Source organism: Heterodontus francisci, chromosome 23 (assembly GCF_036365525.1).
Source record: "Heterodontus francisci isolate sHetFra1 chromosome 23, sHetFra1.hap1, whole genome shotgun sequence".
NCBI lineage: Eukaryota > Metazoa > Chordata > Chondrichthyes > Heterodontiformes > Heterodontidae > Heterodontus > Heterodontus francisci.
The window spans coordinates 2,946,220-2,966,768 of NC_090393.1; the positions used below are offsets into that span (position 1 = coordinate 2,946,220).

The 20,549-nt window shown below is 46.7% G+C and overlaps 1 protein-coding gene and 1 long non-coding RNA gene across 4 annotated transcripts in view; one reads left to right on the forward strand and one right to left on the reverse strand.

Moving 5' to 3' along the window:
* Positions 1 to 8,992, reverse strand: LOC137382532 (uncharacterized). Its single transcript, XR_010977214.1, has 3 exons — positions 7,868 to 8,992; positions 4,563 to 4,809; positions 1 to 3,453 (listed from the first exon to the last, which is right to left on the reverse strand). It is a non-coding gene; the product is annotated as an uncharacterized lncRNA (long non-coding RNA).
* The window catches only part of LOC137382530 (cyclin-dependent kinase 2-associated protein 1), a 21,729-nt gene continuing 8,814 nt past the window's right edge, over positions 7,635 to 20,549 (forward strand). The window contains exons 1-3 of one of the 3 annotated variants that reach the window (XM_068054530.1): positions 7,680 to 7,770; positions 19,484 to 19,696; positions 19,811 to 19,911. In XM_068054530.1, the coding sequence (XP_067910631.1) occupies positions 19,840 to 19,911 (72 nt within the window). In that variant the 5' untranslated portion in view covers positions 7,680 to 7,770; positions 19,484 to 19,696; positions 19,811 to 19,839. Of the gene's footprint in view, positions 7,771 to 11,678; positions 11,814 to 19,483; positions 19,697 to 19,810; positions 19,912 to 20,549 lie in introns of all 3 variants that reach the window. The other 2 variants (XM_068054528.1, XM_068054529.1) reach the window with 2 other exon arrangements.

Consider the following 20,549-nt stretch of genomic DNA (forward strand, 5'->3'; position numbering starts at 1 on the left):
ATATTCAACGTGAGCAATTACACTTTACAGTTTTGCTAATATTGCTGTGGTAAGGATTGAAATTGTATGGAAATTTTCCTTGTTCATAGTCGTACAGCATAGAAACAGGCCCTTCGGCCCACCGCGTCCATGCCGAATCTAGTATTCCAATTAGGGGAGGGAAGGAAGAAATGTTGAGGGAACATTTGCCTATGGAATTTACATCTTTTGCATCAATTTGTGTTTGTTTGAACCATTGAATCGATGGACCTGTCCACTTTTTTTATAAAAGGGTTTTATAATATTGGCTCTTATTTAGCTTGAAATTCTTAAGCTTTATTCTCCGCTAGTAGGTCTGTCTTTATTTGGCAATTAAATAGAACATCTCACAGTACCACCCACAATTCCACAGATCCATGTTAAAAAGAAGTATTTTGTTTGCAGATCCTTGCTATTATATTTGACCGAATCAAGGACATTTAGTCTTGGTAGGTTTGGAAATGTGCCCACGTTTGGAGCTTCCTATTTCTGTTTCAGTTCATGTTGGCCTCAACTGTTATCTCTTTCAAGATAACTAGTGTGCTTCCAAAATAAAACCTTAAATACATACAACAGGGTTGATGCTAGCAAAGTTTCTACATTGTATCAAATTCTTGGGAGCGATGTCTTATTCTCTTTTCCTCCCTCCACTATTTGTTGACTAGTATGTGGAGGTTGAGCTAGATTCAAAGAAGGAAGACCACACATTTAGTAGGTAATGTCTTAACCTAAAGGGTTCCTCCACCTAAATTTTGAGCACCTTGTTTGATTAACTCTCTAGAAATTGACACGTCAACTTATGTGTGGGAGGGCAATTCTGTGACCCGTTCTGCAATGTAAACTGGCAGTTGAACATTGACCCTAGGAAGGAAACTTTGGGGTTACTGGCAGCTAAGATTGAGGTAGGAACAAAATGCTGGCAGTGTCTGGCAAGAGAAAAAGAGTTACTGTTTCAGGTGGGTGACCTTTTATGAGAGGGTTGATGTGCAGTTGGGGCAAATGGGCTTTGCAATCTGAGACGTTCAATGCAATGTGTATTTTTAAATCCCAATTTCTGATGAGTCATTGTGTTGGTTTGTGTACATGTTTTAAATCTGGAATCTCAGCATCTTAAGTGGCGGGCAATTTTAGCTGGAATGTAAAAGCACCTTAACCTATTGCAATCTATTAAATTGTACCTGAAAATAGATCAGTTGACATTTACAGATCAAGTCTTGACAAAAACTCATTTATTTACCCTCCAGTCCTCTCTGCCTCTCCAATTTATGCATCAGCATGTTTTTTTTAAATCCTCAACCAAGCTGTGTAGAGACATTAATTGGTGCCAGAAATATCCTAGAACAGCTACAATAAATGCATCCCTTGTGTCCTGATCTGAGCATCCTATAGTGATTATCATCTTCGGTGCAGACAACAGTGCTGTTCTCAGATCCCAAAGATGAGGGCATACCTAACTCAAAAGCCATCAGACTGGGACAGAAGAGTCCGGCTGGGAATCTGGATGTTGTATAGTATTACAGGAATTACATCACAGAAACAGGCCATTCAGCTCAACCAGTCAATGTTGGTGTTCACTTTCCATGTGACCAGTATCAATCCTATGGGGGAGATGGCATAGTGGTAAAGTCACTGAACTGGTAATCTAGAGGCCTGGCCTAATGCCCTGGGGACATGGGTTCAAATCTGGTGGAATTTAAATTCAATTAATTAAAAATCTGAAATTAGTTCAATGAAACTATCATTGATGTAAAACCCATTTGGTTCACTAATGTCCTTTTAGGGAAGGAAATCTACTGTCATTACCTGGTCTGGCCTACATGTGACTCCAGACCCTCAGCAATGTGGTTGTATCTTAACTGTCCTCTGAAGTGGCCTAGCAAGCCGCTCCGTTGTCAAGACAATTGGGGATGGGCTTGCCAGCGATGCCCATATCTCATGAAAGAATTTTTTAAAAAAAATCCTTGATCCCTTTGCCTTAAACAACATATATAACCTATGTTGCTGTGATCTTTGCTTCAATCACTATCTCTGGTAAGTGCACTCCATAGCCTCACAAACTGTATCTGTGACCTTCAATCATTGAAAACAGCTTTTTTTTAATTGTCACCTTCAAACTTTAAACATCTCTATCAAATTACTCCATAATTACTGCTAACAGAAACCCTTTTAATTTTCAATTATTTCCTCATACCAGGCAGCATTTTAAATGAATCTGCTGTACCCTCTCTATTGCTTCAACATCCTTCTTTATAGTGAAGTCCTCCTGTGGTGTCGTTCAGCTTTCATATAAATTCTGCATTGCAACTTTTCTATTGGCATGTTTTATGGCTATTCACACGAGGTGTAGATCAGCCATAATTTGATTGGTGGAACAGGCTCAACAAGGCTGAAGGCTTCCTGTTCCTATATATAATCCACTATTTTTCCACATCACCCAACCTTCCATATTCAGCGAGTAGTTTTTTTAGCCAAAATATATCACCTACTTCTTGCATTGAATTTCAGCTGCTGTTTTTGTTTTACCCATTCCAACGTATCCTTTGCAGCTTCCTTTGATCTTCAGAATTAACTATATTTTTGTATTGTCTCAAGTTTGGGCACCGCTCTTCCGTAAACCTACATCCAAATCATTGGTGTACATAAGGAACAGAACCCTGTGAGATACAGTGGGCCACTTCTCACTGAGAAACTGCTCTCAACTATTATTTCCTCTTTGCTACCTCTCCCCAATTCTATAGCCCTGATTTTTTTCCATAGTGTCCTGTGTGGTACTTTGATAGTCCATGTACACTGTATTTCCCGAATTAACCATAAATCATCTCGGAACACTATTGGGTTTGACTTGTTCTAAATTTGGGCAGGGTGTTGGTGTTTAACATGTGCCTGCCCCTCGTTCCCATACTAAACTTCAGTAGAACTGCATACATTGGTATAAGAGATGGTACCTGCCTGTTCAGGCTCTTCTGTTGCAAGTGACTTTTACCACAGCTTGTCAAACTCGTGTCTACTTCACACCAAAGCATTCTTGTTAACGTAAATTTAAAACATTTTTTGCTTATAAACTGCAGAGGCTGGAAGTATGAAAGAAAAACAGAAAATGCTGGCAGCATGTATGGGGAGAGCAGATCTGTTAACATTTTGAGTGAGTTGGAGTGGCTGAGGTCTGGACATTTATACATCTAAAAAATGGCTGAATGTTGTAATGGAAGCAGGTTGGTGTTCTGGAAGGGTGAGATGAAAACTGGTCCGATGACAATCCGAACCTGCGTGATCCTGTCCTCCAGTTGATGAGAAATGGGGTGAGGATTTAGGAAGGAAACCTGCCTGTAACTGAGTCAATAACAATTGGTACGTTATAAATTCACCACAGAGGAGATCATACAACAGAACAGACTTCCAGCATCTGTTTTTGGACTGGTTCTGGTTCCAAAGATTCTGAAAAATACAAGTTTTAAGACTGTGTAAATATCTGTTAGAAATGAGTAATTACTCGAAATTTGTCACCTGATTTTGAATTCACCAGCACTGAATTTTATTTTTAAGTTTGTTATTTTGGATCCAATCCACCCACTCATCTAGTTTTCTTTCTTTCAAATCCATCTTAACATGAATGATTCTGGCCATGCATTCGCAACACGCCCTCTGTTCCTGTACTCTGATTCTATCCTTGGCTTCATCACAGTATCAATCATTCGTGATTTCTCCTGCAGCTATTACATTCCTGACTCTTCCTGGTTCCCTCCGCCTCGCCACGTCCCTCCCTGCTTTCAACAACCTCTTCAACTGTGCCTTTAGCCCCCAATCCAAACGCTCCCTCAGCCCTGGTTCAGTGTTCACACTCAACTGAGTCAGTTGGATGTGGGTTCAAGTCCCAGTCTGGAGATTTGAGCACAAAATCGAGGCTGACACTTCAGCGCAATAGTGACGGTGCGCTGCACTGTTTGAGGTGTTGTTTTTTGGTTGAGAGATGAACGCAAAGCTGTTTGTCAGTGTGGATAGATACTACAGAACCTTGGTACCGTTTAAAATTCTGGTGTCCTGGGAAATGATGCTCCCTTGATGTAAACCACTAAAAAACTGGTTATCTATTCATTCACCTTGTTAAACTTCAGTCCAACCCAGTGTGGAGATTGCCAAAGCAATTTATTATATGTAACACACTCGGATGTTTGAGAGATGTTAGGCACAATGTTGAAGGCGAGTCTTTCTTAACACTCATGGTCTGAGTGACCTTGGGTCAGCTGCCCTCAACAGCTTCTGTGTTGTGAAGCAATGGCCTCTCACTCTGCACATATAGTTTAAGGTACCTGTTAAATAGTCACGTTATTTCCCTTGGACAGTGGGCACAGGACTTGAGGGGTAACAACACAATTCATAAGCTCTGGACGAGGTCATAAAACTTGCATCTAGTCCCATTCACTCATCACCCGTGTGCTCGCTGGTCTACACTGGCTTGCACTTAAGCAACACAGTGATTTTAAAATTCTCATCTTTTATTTTCAAATCACTCCATCTCTGTAATCTCCTCCAGCTCCAAAACCAACCTGTCGTCTTTTTTTTTTAAGTGTGTGGCCAACTTCGAAGGAACATTGTCCACAACGCTACAGGATCTCAGCACTCCTTTAATTCGGCCTCTTGAGCATTCCCAATGTTAATCACACTCCCATTGGTGGCTGCGCCTTCAGCTGCTGAGGCCCTGGTCTCCTCCAAGCACCAGAGTTTTGGATGACCTCAAGGTTACAAAGTGTAGAAAATGGGAGGCTGGCCAGGAATGTGTTGGAATCTTCGAATCTAGAGGTAACAAAAACATGGATGAAGATTTCAGCAGCAGATAAGCTGAGGCAGTGGTGGTGACAGGTAATGTGTGGGGAGAAGTTGCCATTGTGGTAATATAACAAAAGCAAAATACTGCAGATGCTGGAAATCTGCAATAAAAACAAGAAACGCTGGAAATACTCAGCAGGTCTGGCAGCATCTGTGGAGAGAGAGAAGCAGAGTTAACGTTTCAGGTCAGTGACCCTTCATCAGAACTGGCAAAGGTGAAAAATGTAATAGGTTTTAAGCAAGTAAAGCAGGGGTGGGGCAAAAGATAACAAAAGGAAAGGTATTGATAGGACAGGGTCACAGGGAATAACTGATCAGAAGGTCATGGAGCAAAGGCAAAGGGTGTGTTAATGTTGTGTTGAAAGACAAAGAGTTAGTGCAGAGAGGGTATTAAATGACAGCGTAATGAACAGCTTTGGCCAAAAGCACAAACATGAAAAAAACAGTGGGCAGGCACGTGGTAAAAAAATGAATGATGAAACAAACAAAAATAAAATAAAACTAAAATAAAAATGGGGGCGGGGGGTAGTTATGCTCTGAAATTATTGAACTCAAGGTTCAGTCTGGTAGCCTGTAGCTTGCCTAGTTGGTAAATGAGATGCTGTTCCTCAAGCTTGTGTTGATGTTCACTGGAACACTGCAGCAAGTCCAGGACAGAGATGTGGGCATGAGAACAAGGGTGTGTGTTGAAATAGCAAATGACTGAGCGACGGTGTTCTGCAAAGCGGTCGCCCAATCTGCGTTTGGTCTCCCCAATGTAGAGAAGCCCGCATTGTGAGCAGCGAATACAGTATACTAAATTGAAAGGAGTGTTTGGGGCCTTGGATAGTGAGGAGAGAGGAGGTAAAAGGACAGGTATTACACCTCGTGCGATTGCATGGGAAGGTGCCATAGGAAGGGGAAGAGGTGTCGAGGGTAATGGAGGAGTTGACCAGGGTGTCACGAAGGGAACAATCCCTTCGGAATGCTGGGGGGAGGGGAAGATGCGTTTGGTAATGGCATCACGCCGGATGTGGCGGAAATGGCAGACGTTGATATTTTGCATGTGGAGACTGTTGGGGTGGAAAGTAAGGCCAAGGGGAACCCTGTCACGGTTCTGGGAGGGAGGGGAAGGGGTGAGAGCAGAGATGCTGATCAGAAATGGGCCAGACACAGTCGAGGGTCCAGTCAACCACAGTAGGGGGGAATCCTCGGTTGAGGAAAAAGGAAGACATATCAGATGCGCTGTTGTGGAAGGTTGCATCATCAGAACAGATGCGTCGGAGACGGAGAAACTGGGAGAATGGAATGGAGTCCTTACAGGAGGCATGATGTGAAGAAGTGTAGTCGAGGTAGCTGTGGCATTCGGTGGGCTTATGATGAATATTAGTAGACAGCCTATCCCCAGAGATGGGACAGAGAAGTTGAGGAAGGGAAGGGTAGTGTTGGAGATGGACCATGTAAAGGTGAGAGAAGGAAATTGGAAGCAAAGTTGCTGATGTCTTCCAGTTCGGGGCGGGAGCAGGAAATGCATCGACACAATTATCAATGTACTGGAAAAAGAGTTGGGGGAGGAGACCTGAGTAGGACTGGAACAAGGAATGTTCGACATATCCCACAAAAATACAGCCATAACTAGGACCCATGCAGGTACCCATAGCAACACCTTTTACTTGAAGGAAGTGAGTGGAGTTGAAGGAGATGTTATTTAATGTGAGAACAAGTTCAGTCAGGCAGAGGAGGGTGGTGGTGGATGGGGACTGGTTGGACCTCTGTTCAAGGAAGAGGTGGAGAGCCCTCAAACCATCCTGGTGGGGGAGGGAGTACTTTCAGCATTTTTGCCATTGTTGTAATGTCACTTACTAGTAACTAGGATTTGTAATTCAGAGGCTCAGGCTAATGCTGTGGGGAGACGGGTTCAAATCCCACCATGGAAGTTGGTGCAATTGAAATTTAATTAATTAATAAAGTCTGGAATTGAAAGTGGGTCTCAGCAATGGGTGCCATGAAACTATCATGGATTGTTGTAAAAACCCATAGGACCATAGAAAAGTTACAGCACAGAAAGAGGCCATTCAGCTCATTGTGGCTGCGCCAGCGGAAAATAACTAGCCACCCAATCTAATCCCACCTTCCAGTAGCTGGACCGTAGCCTTGCAGGTTACAGCTCTTCAGGTGGTTCAGTAATGGTGGTGAACCATCTGGTTCAATAATGTCCTTTAGGGAAGAAAATTTGCAGTCCTTATGTGGTCTGGCCAACATGTGAGTCCAGACCCATGGCAATGCCCTTTGAAATGACCTAACGAGCCACCCACTTCATGGGCAATTAGGGATGGGCAGCAAATGCTGGCCTTGCCCACGATGCCTACATTCCATGAAGGAATAAAAAAAATGTTACTGAATTGGAAATCAGTGGTCTTAGTGCTGGCATGTATCATGAATGAATAATAAGACATGGATTCTGGATAGAACTGGACTAATTTTCACTCCAGATTTTCTAATGTTCTTGTAATTTTGCAGAATAAATAGCGCCTGCTAAAAGCAATTCTGATGAAAGGTCACAGATCTGAAACGTTAACTCTATTTCCTGCTCCATAGCTGCTGCCAGAGCTGAGTATTTCCAGCATTAAAATAAAAGCAAAATACTGCAGATGCTGGAAATATGAAATAAAAACAAGGAATGCTGGAAATCTGTGGGAGAGAGAAAGAAAGTTAACGTTTCTGGTCAGTGACCCTTCTTCAGAACCAGCAATTGGAGGGCGGAGTCAGTGAGGGGGCGGAGTCAGCCCGAGGCGGGGCCAATGAATGGGGTCAGGGTCAGGGGTCAGGGGTCAGTTCCCGGATCCCGGCCCTGCCGGTTTTTTGGCGCCATATTCATCGTCGGGAGCCGCGGGTCCTCGGGGATGGCCAGCAAACCGAGCGCGGGGCCCGGTCTGTCCATGAGCCAGGGTAAGGCCTCCGGGAATGGGGAGTCCGGTCTCTTCCCCCCCGGTGTAAACCCAGTCTGGTTTTAATCGATGCGAATTATCTTTCGGTGAAATATTACCGAATAAACGATCTTTTTTAAATTAAATCTTCAATATTTTTTCTCACTGCGCGGCTCCGGGTGCGGGGGTCACTCCGGGATCAGCGGCTCCGGGTGCGGGGGTCACTCCGGGATCAGCGGCTCCGGGTGTGGGGGTCACTCCGGGATCAGCGGCTCCGGGTGCGGGGGTCACTCCGGGATCAGCGGCTCCGGGTGTGGGGGTCACTCCGGGATCAGCGGCTCCGGGTGCGGGGGTCACTCCGGGATCAGCGGCTCCGGGTGCGGGGGTCACTCCGGGATCAGCGGCTCCGGGTGTGGGGGTCACTCCGGGATCAGCGGCTCCGGGTGCGGGGGTCACTCCGGGATCAGCGGCTCCGGGTGCGGGGGTCACTCCGGGATCAGCGGCTCCGGGTGCGGGGGTCACTCCGGGATCAGCGGCTCCGGGTGCGGGGGGTCAGACCGGGATCAGCGGCTCCGGGTGCGGGGGTCGCTCCGGGATCAGCGACTCCGGGTGTGGGGGTCACTCCGGGATCAACGGCTCCGGGTGCGGGGGTCGCTCCGGGATCAGCGACTCCGGGTGCGGGGGTCAGACCGGGATCAGCGGCTCCGGGTGCGGGGGGTCAGACCGGGATCAGCGGCTCCGGGTGTGGGGGTCACTCCGGGATCAGCGGCTCCGGGTGCGGGGGTCACTCCGGGATCAGCGGCTCCGGGTGCGGGGGGTCAGACCGGGATCAGCGGCTCCGGGTGTGGGGGTCACTCCGGGATCAGCGGCTCCGGGTGCGGGGGTCACTCCGGGATCAGCGGCTCCGGGTGCGGGGGGTCAGACCGGGATCAGCGGCTCCGGGTGCGGGGGTCGCTCCGGGATCAGCGACTCCGGGTGTGGGGGTCACTCCGGGATCAACGGCTCCGGGTGCGGGGGTCGCTCCGGGATCAGCGACTCCGGGTGCGGGGGTCAGACCGGGATCAGCGGCTCCGGGTGCGGGGATCACTCCGGGATCCGACCCGGACCCAGTTTTAATGAGCTGTAGATTGTTTGCCAGGCGCAGGTTGGGTTTTTCTGCGGTTTATGGAGACTTTGCCCTGTCGGTAAATAATAATAATTCATTCCTGAGCACAGGCTTTCGGTGCAGAACAGTTCACACAATCTCAGAGCAGCAACAGGAGGGGGGAGAGGGAGGGAGGGAGGAGGAGGAGGGGGAGAGGGAGGGAGGGAGGAGGAGGGGGAGAGGGAGTGGGAGGGAGGAGGAGGGTTGGGAGAGGGAGGGAGGGAGCGGGAGGGGGGGGTGGGAGGGAGGAGGAGGGTTGGGAGAGGGAGGGAGGGAGGGAGCGGGAGGGTGGGTGGGAGGGAGGAGGAGGGTTGGGAGAGGGAGGGGGGGTGGGAGGGAGGAGGAGGGTTGGGAGAGGGAGGGAGGGAGCGGGAGGGGGGGTGGGAGGGAGGAGGAGGGTTGGGAGAGGGAGGGAGGGAGGAGGAGGGGGGGTGGGAGGGAGGAGGAGGGTTGGGAGAGGGAGGGAGGAGGAGGGGGGGGAGGGAGAGGGAGGAGGAGGGGGGGGAGGGAGAGGGAGGAGGAGGGGGGGGAGGGAGAGGGAGGAGGAGGGAGGAGGAGGGGAGGGAGGAGGAGGAGGGGGAGAGGGAGGAGGGGGGAGGGGGGGAGAGGGAGGGAGGAGGAGGGGGGAGAGGGAGGGAGGGAGGAGGAGGGGGGAGAGGGAGGGAGGGAGGAGGAGGGGGAGAGGGAGGGAGGAGGAGGAGGGGGGGAGAGGGAGGGAGGAGGAGGAGGGGGAGGGGGGAGAGGGAGGGAGGGAGGAGGAGGAGGGGGGAGAGGGAGGGAGGGAGGAGGAGGAGGGGGGAGAGGGAGGGAGGGAGGAGGAGGAGGGGGGAGAGGGAGGGAGGGAGGAGGAGGAGGGGGGAGAGGGAGGGAGGGAGAGGAAGGAGGAGGAAGGGGGCAGGGGGTGAGGGAGGAGGGTGATGGGGGGAGGGCATTCCTGTAATTACTGATCCAAAATATTTTTATATTTGCGTTAAACTTGACATGAAGAATTTGTTTTAAATATATTTTTTTAAATTGTGTGGGGGAGGCTGCTGATGTTTGCTTCAAGGAATAGCACCTCCTCTTGTGGTTTGAAATGTGGACAGATACTCTGGTGGAGGGTTGGGATTTAACTGCAGGTGAGTCCAGTCGGTACTGAGGGTTTAAGGTAGTGGTTTGAACTAGACCAGGCCCTATGGCTGAGCTGGAAGAAATGCTACATATTTCAACCAGACGATGAGAAGGCTTTGTCAGGGGGAGATCATGTCTAACAAATTTGATGGAATTTTTCGAGGAGGTGACTAGATGTGTAGATGAGGGTAAAGCAGTTGATGTAGTCGACATGGACTTCAGTAAGGCTTTCGATAAGGTCCCGCATGGGAGATTGGTTAAGAAGGTAAGAGCCCATGGGATCCAGGGCAATTTGGCAAATTGGATCCAAAATTGGCTTAGTGGCAGGAGGCAGAGGGTGATGGTCGAGGGTTGTTTTTGCGAGTGGAAGCCCATGACCAGTGGTGTACCACAGGGATCGGTGCTGGGACACTTGCTGTTTGTAGTGACATTCATGATTTAAACGTGAATATAGGAGATCAGTAAGTTCGCAGATGATACGAAAATTGGTGGTGTCGTAAATAGTGAAGAGGAAAGCCTGAGATTACAGGACGATATAGATGGGCTAGTAAGATGGGCGGAGCAGTGGCAAATGGAATTTAATCCTGAGAAGTGTGAGGTGATGCATTTTGGGAGGACTAACAAGGCAAGAGAATATACAATGGATGGTAGGACCCTAGGAAGTACGGAGGGTCAGAGGGACCTTGGTGTACTTGTCCATAGATCACTGAAGGCAGTAGCACAGTTAGATAAGGTGGTCAGGAAGGCATATGGGATACTTGCCATTATTAGCTGAGGCATTGAATATAAGAGCAGGGAGGTTATGATGGAGCTGTATAAAATGCTAGTTAGGCCACAGCTGGAGTACTGTGTACAGTTCTGGTCACCACACTATAGGAAGGATGTGATTGCAATGGAGAGGGTGCAGAGGAGATTCACCAGGATGTTGCCTGGGCTGGAGCATTTCAGCTATGAAGAGAGACTGGATAGGCTAGGGTTGTTTTTCTTAAAGCAGAGAAGGCTGAGGGGAGACCTGATTGAGGTATACAAAATTATGAGGGGCATTGATAGGTTAGATAGGAAGAAACTTTTTCCCTTAGCAGAGGGGTTAATAACCAGGGGGCATAGATTTAAGGGGCAGGAGGTTTAGAGGGGATTTGAGGCACAAAAATTTTCACCCAGAGGGTGGTTGGAATCTGGAAGTGCCTGAAGGGGTGGTAGAGGCAGGAATCCGCACAACATTTAACAAGTATTTAGATGAGCACTTGAAACGCCGTGGCATACAAGGCTATGGGCCAAGTGCTGGAAAATGGGATTTGAATAGATAGGTGCTTGATGGCCGGCACAGACACGATGGACCGAAGGGCCTGTTTCTGTGCTGTATCACTCTATGAGGGGATGTGAGATTTCACAGCCAAGGCAAATGTTCTGGGGTAGGATATCATTCACATGTTGTAATCGTGTTCAGGATATCTTTTTAATTCTCTTAAACCAGCTCGGGTGTTACTGAGAGTTGCTGCAAGAATCTATTTATCTAATCCATTTCCTCCAATCACAGTTTTGCCTGCCAAATGACAGTCAAAGCTTTGTTTGGAATAAACGAGCTGGGTTTACTCCCCTTTTTAGTGTGGCAGTTAAATCCTTCTGATTGCTCAACACTTCTGACTTTCACTGCAATGTTTGACTGAATTGTAAAGGCATCTAGAATGTTCTGAAAACGTCACGCCACTGAATGTCAGCAACAAACTGGAGGGAATGGGGAAGAGGCGGAGGTACTGGTCACCGGACAGAGTCATCATCTGCTGAGTCTTTGCCTCTTGTGCAGGAAGTGGGTGTGTATTACATGGTGTGATGTGTAATATAGTGTCTACTAATCTGTTTAAATAAAAAGCTATTGTAATGGAATAAGACTAGAATTTTAAAATCCTTTTTGGTAAACTTTGTTGATGAAAGTGCGAGTATTTCGCATGAGTACAATGCTGTTTAGATACAGTGTAAAGCTCCCTCTACACTGTCCCCATCAAACACTCCCAGGGCAGGTACAGGACTGGTTAGATACAGTGTAAAGCTCCCTCTACACTGTCCCCATCAAACACTCCCAGGGCAGGTACAGGACTGGTTAGATACAGAGTAAAGCTCCCTCTACAAAAAAAGAAAAGAGAAAAAAAAAGGGTTAGATACAGAGTAAAGCTCCCTCTACAAAAGAAGAAAAGAGAAAAAAAAAGGGTTAGATACAGAGTAAAGCTCCCTCTACAAAAGAAGAAAAGAGAAAAAAAAGGGTTAGATACAGAGTAAAGCTCCCTCTACAAAAGAAGAAAAGAGAAAAAAAAAGGTTAGATACAGAGTAAAGCTCCCACTACAAAAAAAGAAAAGAGAAAAAAAAAGGGTTAGATACAGAGTAAAGCTCCCTCTACACTGTCCCCATCAAACACTCCCAGGGCAGGTACAGGACTGGTTAGATACAGAGTAAAGCTCCCTCTACAAAAAAAGAAAAGAGAAAAAAAAAGGGTTAGATACAGAGTAAAGCTCCCTCTACAAAAGAAGAAAAGAGAAAAAAAAAGGGTTAGATACAGAGTAAAGCTCCCACTACAAAAAAGAAAAGAGAAAAAAAAAGGGTTAGATACAGAGTAAAGCTCCCACTACAAAAAAAGAAGAGAAAAAAAAAGGGTTAGATACAGAGTAAAGCTCCCTCTACAAAAGAAGAAAAGAGAAAAAAAAGGGTTAGATACAGAGTAAAGCTCCCTCTACAAAAAAAGAAAAGAGAAAAAAAAAGGGTTAGATACAGAGTAAAGCTCCCTCTACACTGTCCCCATTAAACACTCCCAGGGCAAATACAGCACAGGTTAGATAAAAAGTAAAGCACCCTTTATACTGCCACACTGATCAGGATTTACAGCCTCTGGTTGAAGAAAAGTTGGGACTTAATATTAAAACTCTGCCATCTGATCTCCACTTACGACTCCCCCCACCACCCTTCTAATTCATGATGGTTGGGACAGCCATTGTGAGAATCAGGTAGATCTGGCACACAGCAGCCATGAGCTTCCTCAGTATTGGGGAAGTGGCAGCAACATTTCAGCAGTTCTGTGAAGCTGCTGCCCTTGCTGTAGATGAGCTACTTCTCAATCACAGTGATGCCCTCCATCTTTACCTGTGAGATATGTTTTTTGTTTCCCTTGAACCATCACATACAGCAAGAAATGTTCAGGCTCCCAAGTTTACATTCCATTCTGGATCAGCAGGGCTTTTTTGATATATATTAATAACCTGGACTTAGTGACTGCTTTGCCTGTGCTGGGACGAGGAAGCAGTACCACAGGACATGTGCGATACCAATATCATCACCCTCTATAAGAACAAGGGTGACCGCGGTGACTGCAACAACTACCGTGGAATCTCCCTGCTCAGCATAGTGGGGAAAGTCTTCGCTCGAGTCGCTTTAAACAGGCTCCAGAAGCTGGCTGAGCATGTCTACCCTGAGGCACAGTGTGGCTTTCGAGCAGAGAGATCCACCATCGACATGCTGTTCTCCCTTCGCCAGCTACAGGAGAAATGCCGTGAACAACAGATGCCCCTCTACGTTGCTTTCATTGATATCACCAAACCCTTTGACCTCGTCAGCAGACGTGGTCTCTTCAGACTACTAGAAAAGATTGGATGCCCACCAAAGCTACTAAGTATCATCACCTCATTCCTGACAATATGAAAGGCACAATTCAGCATAGCGGCACCTCATCAGACCCCTTTCCTATCCTGAGTTCGTGAAACAGGGCTGTGTTCTCGCACCTACACTGTTTGGGATCTTCTTCTCCCTGCAGCTCTCACATGCGTTCAAGTCTTCAGAAGAAGGAATTTTCCTCCACACAAGATCAGGTGGCAGGCTGTTCAACCTTGCCCGTCTAAGAGCGAAGACCAAAGTACGGAAAGTCCTCATCAGGGAACTCCTCTTTGCTGACGATGCTGCATTAACATCTCACACTGAAGAGTGTCTGCAGAGACTCATTGGCAGGATTGCGGCTGCCTGCACCGAATTTGGCCTAACCATCAGCCTCAAGAAAACGAACATCATGGGAAAGGACGTCAGAAATGCCCCATCCATAAATATCGGCAACTATGCTCTGGAAGTGGTTCAAGAGTTCACCTACCTAGGCTCAACTATCACCAGTAACCTGTCTCTCGATGCAGAATTAAACAAGCGCATGGGAAAGGCTTCCTCTGCTATGTCCAGACTGGCCAAGAGAGTGTGGGAAAATGGCGCACTGACACAGAACACAAAAGTCCAAGTGTGTCAAGCCTGTGTCCTCAGTACCTTGCTCTATGGCAGAGAGGCCTGGACAACGTACGTCAGCCAAGAGCGACGTCTCAATTCATTCCATCTTCACTGCCTCCGGAGAATCCTTGGCATCAGGTGGCAGGACCGTATCTCCAACACAGAAGTCCTCGAGGCGGCCAACATCCCCAGAATATACACCCTACTAAGCCAGCGGCTCAGATGGCTTGGCCATGTGAGCCGCATGGAAGATGGCAGGATCCCCAAGGACACATTGTACAGCGAGCTCGTCACTGGTATCAGACCCGCCGGCCGTCCTTGTCGCCGCTTTAAAGACGTCTGCAAACGTGACATGAAGTCCTGTGACATTAATGACAAGTTGTGGGAGTCAGTTGCCAGTGATCGCCAGAGCTGGCGGGCAACAATAAAGGCGGGGCTAAAGTGTGGCGAGTCGAAGAAACTTAGCAGTTGGCAGGAAAAAAAAACAAAAGCGCAAGGAGAGAGCCAACTGTGTAACAGCCCCGACAACCAATTTTATCTGCAGCACCTGGGGAAGAGTCTGTCACTCTAGAATTGGCCTTTATAGCCACTCCAGGCGCTGTTTCACAAACCACTGACCACCTCCAGGCGCTTACCCATTGTCTCTCGAGACAAGGAGGCCAAAGAAGAAGAAGAAGAAGTGACAATCTCAAAGTTCGTAGATGACAAAATACTTAAATGTAGTAAACATGGAGGGGGAACAAACTTTAGGAGGACATGGGCAGGTGGAATCTGCTGAGATAACAGAAGTGTTAAGTTATGCATTTTGGTAAGAAGAAGTAGGAGAGGCAATATAAACTAAATGGTACAATTTTAAAGTGGATGACACAATATTTTGAGGTGGCATGGCGAGTTGAGAAGACTGTTGAGGCATACGGGATCTTTGGCTTTAAAATTCGAGGCATAGAGTGCAGAAGCAAGGAAGTTATGCTAAACCTTTATAAAACCCTGGTTAGACACCAGCTGGAGTATTGTGGCAGTTCTGGGCACCACACCTTAGGACAAATACCAAGACTTTGACGGTCCAGAAGAGATTTACTAGAATGGTATACCAAGGATGAGGAACTTCAGTTCTGTGGTGAAACGGGAGAAGTTGGCATTGTTCTGAGAGCAGAGAAAGTTTAAAAGGATGTTATGAAAGTACTTCTATTTTTGAAATATTTTTGTGAGGACTTGTGTTTTTAAATTGTGGAAATGGATTCCTTTGGAGGACTGAAGTGATTCCAAAGATGCTGGACTTTTTTTTAAAGGTCACTGGAAGGACTTTGGGACTTTATAGAACATAGAACATAGAACATACAGCACAGAACAGGCCCTTCGGCCCACAATGTTGTGCCGATCCTTTGTCCTCTGTCAAGGACAATTTAATCTATACCCCATCATTCTCCTTTATCCATATACCTATCCAAAAGCCTTTTGAAAGTCCCTAAAGTTTCTGACTCAACAACTTCCCCGGGCAAGGCATTCCATGCCTCGACCACTCTCTGGGTAAAGAACCTTCCCCTGACATCCCCCTTATATCTCCCACCCTTCACCTTAAATTTATGACCCCTTGTAACGCTTTGCTCCACCCGGGGAAAAAGTTTCTGACTGTCTACCCTATCTATTCCCCTGATCATCTTATAAACCTCTATCATGTCACCCCTCATCCTTCTCCTTTCTAATGAGAAGAGGCCTAGAATGTTCAGCCTTTCCTCGTAAGACTTATTCTCCATTCCAGGCAACATCCTGGTAAATCTCCTCTGCACCCTCTCCAAGGCTTCCACATCCTTCCTAAAATGAGGCGACCAGAACTGCACACAGTACTCCAAATGAGGCCTTACCAAGGTCCTGTACAGCTGCATCATCACCTCACGGCTCTTAAATTCAATCCCTCTGCTAATGAACGCTAACACCCCATATGCCTTCTTCACAGCCCTATCCACTTGAGTTGCAACTTTCAATGATCTATGCACATAGACCCCAAGGTCTCTCTGCTCCTCCACATGCCCAAGAACCCTACCGTTAACCCAGTATTTTGCATTCATGTTTGTCCTTCCAAAATGGACGACCTCACACTTTTCATGGTTAAACTCCATCTGCCACTTTTCAGCCCAGCACTGCAACCTATCCAAGTCCCTTTGCAGACGACAATAGCCCTCCTCGGTATCCACAACTCCACCAACCTTTGTATCATCTGCAAATTTACTGACCCACCCTTCGACTTCCTCATCCAAGTCGTTAATAAAAATCACAAACAGGAGAGGACCCAGAACTGATCCCTGCGGCACGCCACTGGTAACTGGGCTCCAGGCTGAGTATTTACCATCTAAGACCACTCTCTGCCTTCTATCAGTTAGCCAATTCTTAATCCAACTGGCCACATTCCCCACTATCCCATGCCTCCTGACTTTCTCCATAAGTCTACCATGGGGGACCTTATCAAATGCCTTACTAAAATCCATGTACACCACATCCACTGGTTTACCCTCATCCACTTGCTTGGTCACCTGCTCAAAGAATTCAATCAGGCTTGTGAGGCAAGACCTACCCCTCACAAAACCGTGCTGACTGTCCCGAATCAAGCAGTGTCTTTCCAGATGCTCAGAAATCCTATCCCTCAGCACCTTTTCCATCAACTTGCCTACCACCGAAGTAAGACTAACTGGCCTGTAATTCCCAGGGTTGTTCCTATTCCCTTTCTTGAACAGGGGCACAACATTTGCCACCCTCCAATCACCTGGTACCACCCCCGTCAGCAGAGAAGATGAAAAGATCATTGCCAGCGGCTCTGCAATTTCATCCCTTGCTTCCCATAACATCCTTGGATATACCCCGTCAGGCCCGGGAGACTTGTCTATCTTCAAGTTATTCAAAAACCCCAACACATCTTCCCTCCTAACGAGCACTTCCTCGAGCTTACCAGTCTGCTTCCCACCGTCCTCTTCAGTAATACACCCCTTCTCATTCGTAAATACCGAAGAGAAGTACTCATTCAAAACCTCACTTATCTCTTCCGGCTCAACACACAGTCTCCCGCTATTGTCCTTGACCGGACCTACGGTCCCCTTAGTCATCCTCATATTTCTGACATACGCGTAAAAGGCCTTGGGGTTTTCTTTTATCCTACCCGCCAAGCATTTTTCATGCCCTCTCTTAGCTCTTTGTTTAAAAACACTCACTGGAAGTCACATTTCTTCAGCTAAGTAAACCGCAAGTGCCTTCTGACTATGGGAGTTGTTTACAGAGAAGTGATATGTCAAGATTTATGGTGGTCAAGAGTTGTTTTTGGTTTGGATATCGTTTTGAGTCGGTTGGGTTTGCAGCCTGCTGAGAAGCACCCAGCTCATCCTTTCTTCACCTCTCTGAGAAACCTTGAGAATCCAGTGTGTGATAGCTGAAACCCCTGATGCTGCATTTCTCCTGGAAAGCTGGCCAGACCGATCCTGACGTCGCCTGAAGAGAACTGCTCCAAAAATATCCCAGTGACAGCCTTCTGTGCGTATTTGGGATGCCAGAAAAGAGGCAATTGATATTTTATCCTTTTCCTTCAAGAATTAACAAGTATTTGGCCAAAGTATTTTTTTTGTCTTTTTTTGTAAAGCGATCTCTGCAGAGAAAACCTCTATTTTTCTCTAACCGGTGTGTGAGAGTGAGTGAGTGTTGGGCTACGTTAGAAAGGAACTTTTATATTTCAATCTATTAATGCTTTGCACATTTACTGAATACATCTTGTTTTGTAATAAATTGATAATTTTGTTGTTTATTAAAGAATCCTGGTTGGTGGATTTTATTCTGAAGTAAAAATAGAGTATATAATTGGCCATATCTGTAACTGGATAAAGATTTAAATCTATGTTGTGACCTGTGGAGAAGTGGAACTAGAGAAAGACAGTGCACTCCTCCCACCTCGGTCGTCACAGGGAGATTTAGTTGAGACATTTAAAGTTTTGAGGGGTTTCAATAAAGTAAATACAGAGACACTGCTTCCACTGGCTGGAACGTCATTAACCAGAGAACACAGATTTAAATAATTGGCAAAAAAGTCAGGGGAAAGATGAGATTTGTTTGATGCAGTGAATTGTGGAATGTAGTAGCTAGAAGGGTAGTAATTTTCATAGGGAATTGGATGAATATTTGAAAAGGAAAAAATTTTCAGAGCTCTGGGGAAAGAGCAGGGGTAGTGGAGCTAATTGGATAGCTTTTTCAAAGAGCCGACACTAGCACAATGGGCCGAATGGTCTGCTAGACTGTATGATTCTATAACAAGGTTGGGATTTTGCTTGAAATACCTGTTTTGAGAAATATGAGGATATCCTCACTGGAGCAGCTCACCTTGTGCGCTGACTGCCTTTCCAGCTGGGCTGATGCAGACTGAGCTGGATCCTTGCTGCCCTCTGGTTGCTGCAAAACTTGAGCTGATTGACAGAGTTGCTGCTCAATCCCCCACACTGCTGCAGATACTAGAGCTGCTCAGAGTAAAGTTTGTGCAGCAAAGGTTGAAGTCAATGATCTGAAGTCTATGGAAGTAATTTCAGTTTGACTGCGCCCTCTTAAAAACAAACAACTGCTGGTTTTCATTAACGATTCACCTTAATATGACAGGAGCACCATGAGGCCACAGTCTCTGTTGCGTGGCCTCCTGTGAGGAGTGTTTGAGATTGTCTATACAACGATTAGTACCAGTGCCCTCGAGCTGCCAGTATCATTAATAAGCTGGTGTTTGTGCTTATCTCCTTCTGCCTTCAGTGTTGGAATGGAATTGACATTCACTTTTCTCCACATCTCTCCTGAAGGCACTGGCTGAGGCCCAGGGGCTGAATCCAGGGGTAGTGGCTCGGGCAAGATGACTGGATCCAGGGGCAGTGGCTCTGGCACGGTGGTTGGAACCAGGGGCAGTGGCTCGGGCGAGGGGGTCAGATCAGGGGCAGTGGCTCGGGCGAGGGGGTCGGATCAGGGACAGTGGCTCGGGCGAGGGGGTCGGATCAGGGACAGTGGCTTGGGCGAGGGGATCGGATCCAGGGGCAGTGGCTAGTTGTTCCTTTGTGACTCTTGGCCAATGAATGTCCCTGGCATAGTGAATCTTGAATATCCTAAACCAGTATGATACCAGCTGCACCTGACACACCCACCTAGGCTTAACCTTCTAGCAGGAGTTGCTGTACAACAGGCATGCCCCTGATTGCTTTTGTTTTCCTGCTCCCACTCTCTCAGGGTGCTGAGGCCAAAATTATAGCTTCCCTAGCTGCCTATTGCAGTCAATATGAACTCATGCAGCACAGACTTTGTTGTACCCAGGACCTGGTCTATACTGTTTGGTTTCACACTTGGCTGTATACGGCTGAACCATCGGTTCCTCCCTCACTCGATATGCCAGCTTGCTGCTTTGGGTGCTTGGAAGCTGCAATGTGTTAAACAAAATACCAGGTGAAGTACAGAGCTTTTACTTTTTACAGAATAATATGTTCTTTCATACAAAAATTGGTGAACATTCAGAGTTTACAAACTGATGCATCATTAACACAAATCCTTCTCCAACAGTTGGAAGTGTTCCATCTCCTTCTACGAGTATGGGGAGTTCCGTGCAGTCACTTAGGCCACTGTTCAATGACTACGGACCACCCTCAATGGGTTATTTGCAGGTACAGTAAAATATATATTTGCATCACATGTATAGGGTACAGTGGTACAATGGTTAGTTTAATGGAGCAGCAACCAATTGGTCATGGGCTCAAATCCCAAAATAATACTGAATTGATTGAATTAAGTGTTTTGTGGGCTGTTAACCACAAGAAAATGTCGCATTGTAGTGAGAATCTAACTGGTTTGCTAAGACCCTGCCGCTCCTACGCTCTCTAGCTTGCAGGTAACACAAGCTAGTCCATGCTATGTGGGTTATTCTTAAAGCCTTCTGGAATGGCCTAGCAACGAGTGATCCATACTCTGTGACTAAAGGCTTGTGACCTTGGAGTCAGAGCAAATTGGCAGAGATCTTTTTGGAGAGCACACCTGGGTGATAGAAACATGTGATACATACACTAGGGCTGAGTAGCAGCATCAATCCAGGCTGTTCCTAATGTGGAGTTTTTGTAGGTAAAGGTTTTGTACAATAGTTATACCTTTTCTTGAAATACACAGTTTAATTTTCTGCAATTGTCACTCATACTGACTTAGGTGTCACACAACTGGTTTCAATGCAAAACTGGACAGGGGAGATAATTCTTATCTGTACTTCTAAAGGCTGCTGAACCCTACAATCCTTACCTTGTACTGAACTCTT